Source organism: Astyanax mexicanus, chromosome 11 (assembly GCF_023375975.1).
Source record: "Astyanax mexicanus isolate ESR-SI-001 chromosome 11, AstMex3_surface, whole genome shotgun sequence".
NCBI lineage: Eukaryota > Metazoa > Chordata > Actinopteri > Characiformes > Acestrorhamphidae > Astyanax > Astyanax mexicanus.
In genome coordinates this window covers 40848576-40859398 of record NC_064418.1, presented here as the reverse complement: position 1 = coordinate 40859398, position 10823 = coordinate 40848576, and the positions used below count along the sequence as shown (strand labels likewise).

Below are 10823 nucleotides of genomic sequence, written 5' to 3'. Positions count from 1 at the left end.
CCTGAGAACTAGCACATACCTTCTCCGATACACGTGAAGTCAATTACCGCCTCTTCAAACTGCCAAGAAGCTAGCACTCTTGGAGGAAAACGCAGTGACGCTGTTCCGATACATCAGCTCACAGACGCCTCGTGCTGATAAACATCACCTTAGGAGTAATGAGGGGAGCAAGCATCCTCTACCAATCCAGAGAGAGCAAAGCCAATTGTGCTCTCTCAGGGCTCCAGCAGCCAATGGCAAGCTACATGACTGGGATTCGAACCAGCAATCTCCTGATCATAGTTGCAGTGCCTTAGTCTGCTGGACCACCCGGAGCCCCAAAATGGCTAAACTAAAATTTGACTGATTCAAAAAGCACTTCAGGCTGAAATACTTCTTGTAATTTTGGCAGTAATGGGTGGGGCTACATTGCTGTAGGCATGACAAAACTTGTGAATTCAAGAGTTAAAATATATCGTTGAATTATTGATAGTATTGTCCCTTGAAGGCATTATTTAACAACTCCATGACTAACAACTAAAGCTTATTAGACTTTCCCCTGACATTACAGTGGAAACTGACAACTGGAATCAGTCCCACAAGAGGAGCATTAGCTAAATGTGTATATGTAGTCAAATGGGCCCTACCCAGCAGCATCTTACAGGTCCCAATGGCTGCCCACCTGGGTGAACTTCCTCAGCGCTATGGCATGTGAGGCCACCGCCCTCCTGTCTCTACACAGCATTATGGGTAGCCTCTGAGGTCTTTTAGCCATGGATTCACTATATAAGGCACAGCTTGCACGTCTGTAACACTTGCTGTCCATCTTTTATCAATCTCAACAAGCCAAGACACTCCAGGGCTGAGATCCAAAGAAGGACAAATGGTGGGGTGGTATTCCTAAGCCTCCTCCAGCTAGACCAGGCTGGTCCCACTGGTATCCTGTTATAAAGCCAGGGTGTAGCAGCACTGAGCAAGAGACGTGATCCAGGAGCCTGTCTGGGGTGAGTTATTCCTGATTATGTGATGATGATGATGATGATGATGATAATAATAAAAATAATAATAATTCAGCATATTTTATAAGGTTGATTACATAGTGATATTGTAGTGATATAGTTATACTTGTGAAAGTATTTGTATATAACTGGCCAGCTAGCAGTTATCAACAATAATTGAAGTCTTAGAAGCTACATAATTTTGCTCATTTAGACACCAATTGATGCCAGTATTTATATTTTGTATGATTTTTTAAATAGATGTTGAAGGGTGTCAAGGCTGCACCCCCACCAGGGTGTACAATCAACATTAATGACCCTCAAGTACAGGAAGCAGCTATCCGCATCCAGGCTTCATACCGGGGACATAGGTAATATTTTTACACTCTAATATTTCATTGGACCGCCTGTACCTATGATTTCTTTATGCTTTTACTGTGGCATTGTTTCGATAAGATTCTGCAATGCCACAAGATTTATTTCAATCCAGTGTTGCTGGATTAATTTTTCACCAAGATCTTGCAGCAGCATTGATGATGGTAGAGTCTGACCACTGCACAAAGCAGCTCTTCTCCATCCAGCACATCCCAAAGATTCTCAATGAGGTTAAGATCTGGACTCTGTGGTGAACTCTCTCAATCCATGTGTGAAAATGATGATCTCATGCTCCCTGGATTACTTTTTCACAATTCCAGCACCATGAATCCTGGCATTGTTTTCGTGGAATATGTCCGTGTCATCAGAGAAGAAAAAATCCATTGATGGAATAACCTGGTCTATATTCAGTATATTCAGGTAGTCAGCTGACCTCATTCTTTCAGCTCATACTGTTGCTGAACCTAAACCTGCAGAACAAATGCAGCATCAACCCCACATCATTTACTTACTTACATCCAGATGGTGACTTTTTAATTTATTGTTTTGGCCAGGCAGTGTATAAGTCAGTGAAACTGTGTTTTCTGGAATGATGGTGCTCCATCCAATACTTTTTGGGTGAAGTGAGTGGTGTTTATCTAACACTCTGATGTGACCAAGGCTTTTAATTCTTGCTGAGTACAAAAAAATATTCTTTGGACTGTTAAGATTCTACTTCATGGTCAAGTGAATTAAATAGATTCGTATTTAGTCTTATTTTTTATTTCTTTTAAGTAAAATATAGATTTTATAGATAGATACTTGAAAGAAATAAAATGCTATAGAGTGAATACTATAGCACACAGCCAACACACTGAATAAGTAGCTGGATTTTACCTTTATTTTACAGCCTACAACATCAAGGTCATGTAGTTAATTATAATATATGACCTGCATGTTTACCTAAGATAGCCTGGGGGTATTGTATACACACTAAATTAACGGTCAGTGGCAACAGACTAAACTCACTAAGCTCAAAGATGTGTGTTTGACTGTACAGTATACTGCTCTGTAAAAAATTAGAGACCAGCTAAAAGTGATGAGATTCTTTGATTTTACCAAATTAAAAACATTTGGAATATAATCAAGAGGAAGATGGATGATCACAAGCCATTAAACCAATTTGAAATGCTTGAATTTTTGCACCAGGAGTGGCATGACATTTTCCAAAAGCAGTGTGAAAGACTGGTGGAGGAGAACATGCCAATATGCATGAAAACTGTGACTAAATCCAGGGTTATTCCACAAATATTGATTTTTAAACTCTTAAAACTTTATGAATATGAAGGTCTGAAAGCTCTATATCTTTTTTGTTATTTCAGATAATCCTCCTTTTCTGTAAATAAATGCTCTAAATGACAATAATTTTATTTGGAATTTGGGAGAAATTTTGTCTGTAGTTTATAGAATAAAACAACAATGTTACTTTTACTCAAACATATACCTTTACATAGCAAAATCAGAAAAAACTGATTAAGAAACTGAAGAGATCTCTCTTCAGAGCCCTATGTGGCCCCATTTTGAGAATAGTTAACTAATGTTTAGACATCTGCAAGATTATGTAAAACAAGCTGACGTAAATTCTTTGGATTTATTTGAATAAATTGCGGGTTTACAGTGTCGTCTGCTTCATCTGTAGGTCCAGAAAGGAGCTTCGTGAAAAAGGGCCGCCGAGGTTCCTGCAGGAGCTGAAGGACGTGCTTCTGGTGGAAGGAAGTGCAGCGAAGCTGGAGTGCCGAGTCAGCGCCTTCCCTGACCCCTTCATCATTTGGTTGAAGAACGGGAAAGAGCTGAAAGATGGACCCAAGTACCGCTATGTGTTCGAGGACCCTGATGTTGTAGCACTGGTGGTGCGGGATGGGGAGCTGGCTGACCTGGGCAGATACACCGTTACTATCAAGAACCCCTTTGGCCAGACGTCCGGTTCTGCCTGCATCACAGTGGAGGGTGTGTAGAACACGGAGTGCTTATCTGTGTTGTTTCAGGTCTTTGATGTATTAAAAATATTTTCTGCATTCCCCCGAACGCAGTTCCTGCTAAAGTCAGCAAGGGACCGGACAACGTGAAGGGCAAGAGAGGGACCACGGTGGTGCTGAAGGCCAACATCAGCGGGGAACCGCCTCCTGATGTGGGCTGGCTGAAGGACGGAGAGGATATAGAGGAGGATGACAGGTAGGGCCATTCAACAAAATCTACCCTGATAAAGAAAAACAGCAACAGCAAGACCAGCTTGAGACAGTCAAGATGGTTTAACTGGTTTTGCTATTTATAGGTTTATGTTTGAGTAAAATGAACATTGTTGTTTTATTTTATAAACTACAGACATTTCTCCCAAATTCTAAATAAAAATATTGTAATTTAGTGCATTTATTTGAATAAAATGAGAAATAGCTAAAATAAGAAAAAAGATGTAGAGCTTTCAGACCTCAAATAATGCAAAGAAAACAAGTTCATATTCATAAAGGTTAAGAGTTCAGAAATCAACATTTGGTGGAATAACCCTGGTTTTTAATTACAGTTTTCATGCATCTTCACAAGTTCTCCTCCAGCAGTCTTACACACTGCTTTTGAATAGCTTTATGCCTTTACTCCTGGTGCCAAAAATCAAGCAGTTCAGTTTGGTTTAATGGCTTGTGATCATCCATCTTCCTCTTGATTTTATTCCAGAGCTTTTTAAATTAGGTTATTAGGTCATCATTTTCATGTGGTCTCTTATTTTTTCTAGAGCTGTATATATATATATGTATATTGTTATTTACGTTATTTGTTAAGTAAAGACACACCTCAGCAAGTGGTGGAGGCCCCAGTAGGCCTATGTAATTTGTAATTGTATAAATCTGCTGTACATTTATCTACTGTGTTTTGTCGCTATAGAGTATTCTATGATGTAGGAGACACCAACACCATCCTGACCATCAAAAATGCACGCTCATCAGACTCGGGAAAGTACGAGGTGTTTGTGGAAAACAACCTGGGAACAGACCAGTCTTTTGCTCGAGTGGACATCCTGTGAGAGATTCAATAAAGCTGCTCAGTTTCATCTCTTTCTGCCTGTTTTTATTTAAATTTCCTTATATGTTCCTCTTATTAGCTAGCTTATCTATCTTGTAGATGAAGGACTTCTCTAGAAAATTCTCTGTAACATTATATATATATATATATATATATATATATATATATATATATATATATATATATATATACATTATATGTCCAAATGTCCATATATATGATCATCTGGTAACATACTGTATACACTGTAATTAAAAGTCGCCCTATTACAGACCCCTGTGGTACACCACAAAGAAGATTATGTTTTTAGGAGAAATGTCCACTTACCCATTTGATATTGTTCAAACAATCCAATGGCTTATATCACTCAAAAAATGTTTCCCTGTGTGACCCCTTTTTTAGGGTACAGCTTATTTTGAAACACATCAAACTTATCAATATGCCTTAAAAGAGACAAAAAAATGTCATGTGTGGTTTAACAGGGCTCAAGAATTCGAAGTACTGTACTTTTTTTTTATTTTTTTTTTACATTTTTTATTTTCTTCTGGGTTTCTTTCTGTTGGGACTTTTCCACAGTTTCTTTTGTCTTCTTGCTTCTAGTTCTACCTTTTAAAAATGACTACATTTTTAAGCTTTAAAAGTTTTGGTTAGCGGCCTGTGTCTCTATGTGTAATGTGTGTATATCGCGACCCCCAGGTTAAAAACCCCTGACTGAAACATATTTTTTTTTTCTGTACAATTTACACACCACTAATAATTTAAAAATAAAATACCTGGCAAAATGGGCCTATTCTATCTGTAAACAGGCTTCTCTTAACTCCTGTGTTTGAAAACTTGGTTAATCTTTCTGCCAGTTACCCATCTATAAAAATCTATCTTCACATAAACATGAAGACTTCAGCACTGACCAAAGTCCACGTTAACGAGAGATCACAGCAATGAAAACGGGCACGACTCCAAGCTGTCGTTACCACAGTGTGCAACAGGTGTGACAACAAGTGATGAAAAGTTTAATGTTTGCACAGATGTGTCAGTGTTTGCTATTTAATGAAGTGAATGCTGGCATTCATAATGTGTTATGACATAAAACACTGTATTAAACTGGTTATTAAAAAAAAAAAACACTATCAAAACAATGTTTGGCCCGAAATTTCAGCATAATTTATATGACTTGTACTGCAGCACAAATTGCTTTCCAGTATATGCGAACAGTTAAGCAGTAAGACATCAATCAATTATTATTTTTTTTAATAATCTCTCTCTAATTGTATCCCATTTTCTCCTCAATTTGGAAGGCTGCTGATTCAGTATCACTGGGTAGCCAGTACACAGAGAGAGCAAGGCCAACTGTGCTCTCTCGGACTCTGGCTGCTGGTGGTAAGCAGCATGATCCAGGATTGTAACCAGCGATCCTTGGACCATAGTGACAGAACCTTAGTCTACTGGACCACTTGGAGCCCTTAACATAATGTTTTAAATAAAAAAATAAACATAACCCCATCAGGTAAGTTTAACATAAGTTTAACCTCGCAGATTTAAAGTGCCCACATGCTATTAACAGCATTGTAATGTGGTCTTAGTTAATACACTGTTGGTCTCTTCATTTACTTTTTAGTTAATTTACACCTTACACAAGCAAACTTAGAAATTTGAAGGTTTAAACAGCAGTGCTTTATGATAGTTTCTTTTAAAGTGAAAGCATTTTTGTTCCTGAGTGGGGAGAGGGGAAAATATTACAATATTAGCAATTACAGTGCTGTTAATGGTGCTGAAACAAGAGCTACTGTGAACATGGAGAAAGCAGAAAGGAAAACTCACAAATTAATCTACTTATTCACAAATCAATTCATCAAAGAAATGCAGAATTAGGATTAAAGAACTGGCAAAATAAGAGCACAACACAGTCCTCTCTAAATTTACTAGATTTCCTCACCAAAAAAAATTACAATGCATGATTTAAAGGTACTTTTTAGCATGCTCGGTGCAGAGACATGTTTTCACGAAGTCATGCTGGCCAGACGCACGACAGACACGGATACCAAATACACAGTTTATTTACAAAAGGGCTAGGCCAACAGGGCTAGTTAGGGACAGGCAGGGTCCGTAACAGTAAGGCAGCAAATATAAACATACCAGGGTGGTCAGGCAAAAACAAAATACAGCAGAGAGAGTTAAGGCAAAAGAGTAGTAAGAAGTACACAAAAATGTTCGGGTGGCTATTGTGATGTGTCCATTAAAACACAAGAGGATTAACAGACTTTAACGAATGCAGTTTATTCACAGTATCTTTCACAATGATGCAGAGCAGAATCAAGAATCAGTTGCATGGATGGATAGTGATTGATGCATGGATGAGGGTGAAGCATGGTTTGGATGAAGGATGGATAAAAATAGGAAGGTACTGGATGGATGGTTTATCTACAAATACATAAAAATATAAGGATCAGTATAACACAATACAAACAGTGCAACAAAGGAACTACAAAACAAATGGAGCAAAACAAAGGAATCAAAATGTACAAATTTACATAAGTGGATAAAGTAATACATAAAAAACTTACAAAAAACACACATTCATGGAGTCCTCAATCCAAACAAGTACAAATCCTCGGACCATGCCAAACATAGAAAAGAAAAAAATGGCCAACAATGACCTTAAAAACCCTAGGCCCCACCTTATCCTGCTGCAAAGGATTGTGGTCTTTGTAGTATTTACCTGCTTCCAGGAAATGTCCAACAGAGTGCAAGGCAAAAATCAATAGTCGAAAACAAAAACAAGCCTATAACAAACGCATTGAAGAAGCACTACATAATTAGGTTCAATACTCAAAAAGGAACAGTGCAAACTGAAGGGTATTTATACTAGACAGGCAAGATGGAAACAATCAGTATTCGGGGAAGCGGTAACACTAGATGTTCAATGTGAGTGCATGCTGGGAATTGGAGTCTTTCAGTAGTTCAGAGTCCAGAGCAGGCAGACTGACAGTGCCAGGACTGACACATGACCTGATGCTTTAAACCAGATTAAATTTGGACAAATTTTGAATTGTTTTTATATTTTAAAGCACAGAACAAATAAAAAATTCAAGCAAACACCGTACTTATGCAAATATGAGCAGTTCAGTGAAATAGTGAACAGTTAAAGCAGTAAAGTTGTTTAAGAAGTGAAAGTGAAGAGTGTATTAAGCAGGGGCAGTGTGTGTGTGAGGTGTTGTGCAGGGGTGGGCTGGGGGAGTTCAGTTGTGTAATGAAGTAGGCCCACTGTAGAGTATGTGGAGTGCAGTGCTGTATGAATACTAATGTGCTGAAGCTGAGTGTGAGTTTGGCACTTTGAGGACTCTCCCTATTCTCCATTCTCTTGCGGACGGTTTCAAGGCCCCCCTCTGTTCTCTGAGAACTACCAGCGGAAAGTTCAGAGAAAAGTTTTCAGAGTTAAAAAACTGAGAGAAAAGGCAGGAATACGGCGGGTTTCAGCGTGTTTTCGGTATAAGGGCTTGTCGTGCACGCTTCAGAGTGTGCTGTGGGTCGCTGTCAGCACTTTTAACGATGCAGTTTGACAGAAAAAGCGCATCCTCCCACGAGCAGGCTGAGATCTTTTAAACTTTGTTTTGAGTGTTGGATTTTGCAGAATTTAAAGGGGCAACGCACTTCAGTCCGAGCTCAGTTTAAAATATATAGCTTATTTTTTCCTAAATTGCTTACCAAAATCGTTTATTTATAATATTTGTATTTGTTTATTTCTTTGTTCCTTATTTTCATTTATTTTATTATTTTTATATTATTTAATTAAATATCCAGCCAACATTTTCATGTGGGGTCTGCATGAGTGTACATGAGTGGGTTCAAGGTGGCTGGCTCTGATTGAGTTTGTTTGTGGTGTTACTAAAAACCCAGTTGGCCTTTCTAGTGTGTTTTTAGATGCACTATAGTATAAAGCAAACCTATTTGTGGTCCTTTGTTTTAAGCACATTTGTATTAAATTTAAACGTGTAAATAGGTTGCACAGGGAATCTCAATAAATAGGCTTGAGCTTCTGTCAGAAACCTGTAAATAACTCTTTTATGTAAAAATATTTGTGTGAAATACAAGGACGTTATGTTTACATTTTGTTTAATATAAAAGCTGAAGTTTGAAATGGGCTGCTTACTATTCGCAAAATAAATAAATACATACATAAATAAAACTAAGACTAAATTAAAATGTTCAAGTTAAATCTAAAGAAAGCAATAACTTGCCCATCACTTTAAATTGTATTCATTAAAATTTTATTTAATTATATGCTAACGTCATTTTTACCTGCATTATACTTGTTTTTTTATGCATGCTTGTCTTGATGCGTTGTACCTTATCCTTTTGATGTGTGGGGTTTTTTTCAGGAGTTTTTAGGAAAGGTGAAACTATTTTTTTCTTCTTCTTATGATTATTATTAGTAGTACAAATGGTGCTGTTTGTTTCAAATAAAAAATAAGTTGTTATAAAAAAAACTAAAACTCGTAATCGAGTATCTCCCATATAATTGAAGTTTATGTAAAATGTCGAGATTATTATTTTTATTTTATACAGTATCGCCCAGCCCAGATTTTTTGAGTACTTGAACTCGTCCACCGCTGTATCTCAGTGAGCGGACCCCACCAGCTCAAGCGTTTCCGCTTTAAGGCTCGGGGTGCCTTGAAACCGCCGAGTTCCATGTTTGTATCTTGAATTTGAGAGGCGAGCTGAACTCCATGTTGTATTAAAGTTGATCAGAAAGTTACTAAACTTTTATTTTGGGCTTTAAATCCGTTTCTCGTGCGGTTCTCTGGTAATGAGCGCGTGGTAATCGCTCTCTGCGGCCTGTCAGCGCAGCATGCTCTTGCCGGGAGTTAGTTCTGGAGTTGCGAGGTTTTAGCGCGCGCGCTGAGTTCGGTGGTGAAGCTGAGAGTTCTGAAGGTTCTGGTTCTGTGGATCTGATGGACCTCCCGTCCTCATCAGTGATCACACAAGTGAGCCGGGACGAGGAGGCGAGCGCTCCGCTGCGGGAGAAAGGTGAGCTGCTGGCGGGGTTCGGAGGGAGCAGCACATGTGGGAGTCTGGAGCTGCCTGGAGGAACTCTCCGGTCCACCTTAAATAGTGTATTTTAGTTCAGTTTACAGGCGCCGCTGTACAGCTGCTCCAATACAGCGGCCTGGAGATTTAAGGTGGAATTGAGAGTTCTGATGGGTAGAGGTTCAACTTTTAAGTACAAGTTTGTGTTGGCATTACCTTCAATTTAATACAGCTTATAGATGAGTAAAATACGATTTATTGTGCCAGATATTATTGCAGTAAACTATATTATTAGGCCTGTCACGAAACCAGTGGGATGATATAAATTATAGTGTTAAACGATATTATTGTCATTTTAAGACCATGTAAAATAATAAAATATAATAGGAAATGTACTCATTTAAAGACAACAAACTTTAGAATTAATCATAATTTGTGAAATATGCTTTTTCCTTCACCTGCTGCAGTTAATTCACACTGTGTATAAAGTTATGCAGTTATTTAAACCATTGGTCATTTATCATGAGTGGCTAAAATACTGTTCACTTTGCATCTCAGACAAATAGAATATCATTGAAATGTTACTTTATTTCAGTTATGAAGTTCAAAATGTAAAACTCTTACAGCTTACAGCCAATGAATCTATCATATATTTTTGGCAGTGTGCCAAGTCCTGCTGGAAAATGAAATCCGTATCTCCATAAAAGTTGTCTGTAGCAGAGGGAAGCATGAAGTGCTGTAAGATTTTGTGGGAAAACAAAACTGCACTGACTTTGGACTTGATAATAAAACACAGTGGACCAACACCAGCAGATGACATTGCTGTCCATGGATTTCCAAATGCAATGCAAAATGTATTAATGTCAGTAATGGTTTGGAGAGCCATGTCATTTGCTGATATCAGTATGATAAGTTAATAACAATTATTGTAAAATAATTTTAGAATGTTTATGAAAAATACAGCTAATGTACCACTAATGTAAGAATTTAAAAAAAAAAAAACTGTACATCCAGGACAGTATACAGCTTGAACATGTCAGTGCTGCAGTGTGTTTGTGTTGTTGTGTGACTGATTACAGAAGAGGGAAGTTATTCAGGAACACTGCGCAGCAGTATAATCTGTGTGTGTGTGTTTGTGTGTGTGTGTGTGTGTGTGTGTGTGTAAGAAAGAGAGAGAGAGAGAGTTCAAGTACAGTTGATTGAATACTCCCACTTTTTGATGCTGTTTGGTAAAAGAAAGTGAAACTGTCTCATATTATTATATTATAATTTGCCAGATCAACAGTGATGTAGTCTGGTCCATATTTAAGGCCTGACTCATCTAATGTGTGGGTTTGCAGCTTGTTGCTCTGTAAGATCTTTGTTTTCTTTCTGCGAGAAAACTTTTGGACAGAT

General features: G+C 38.0%; 2 protein-coding genes across 2 annotated transcripts in view; both read left to right on the top strand.

The window, feature by feature from the left end:
- The first annotated feature begins 1238 nt into the window (after positions 1-1238).
- Positions 1239-4435, top strand: spegnb (SPEG neighbor). Its single transcript, XM_022680654.1, has 4 exons — positions 1239-1348; positions 3031-3338; positions 3422-3563; positions 4266-4435. Exons 1-4 carry the CDS (start codon positions 1239-1241, stop codon positions 4402-4404), a joined length of 699 nt encoding a protein of 232 aa, XP_022536375.1. The 3' UTR covers positions 4405-4435.
- A 4633-nt stretch (positions 4436-9068) lies between these two features.
- Positions 9069-10823, top strand: part of ctdsp1 (CTD (carboxy-terminal domain, RNA polymerase II, polypeptide A) small phosphatase 1) — a 46961-nt gene continuing 45206 nt past the window's right edge. The window contains exon 1 of the mRNA XM_022680155.2: positions 9069-9428. Within this exon, the coding sequence (XP_022535876.1) occupies positions 9353-9428 (76 nt within the window). The 5' untranslated portion in view covers positions 9069-9352. The remainder of the gene's footprint in view (positions 9429-10823) is intronic.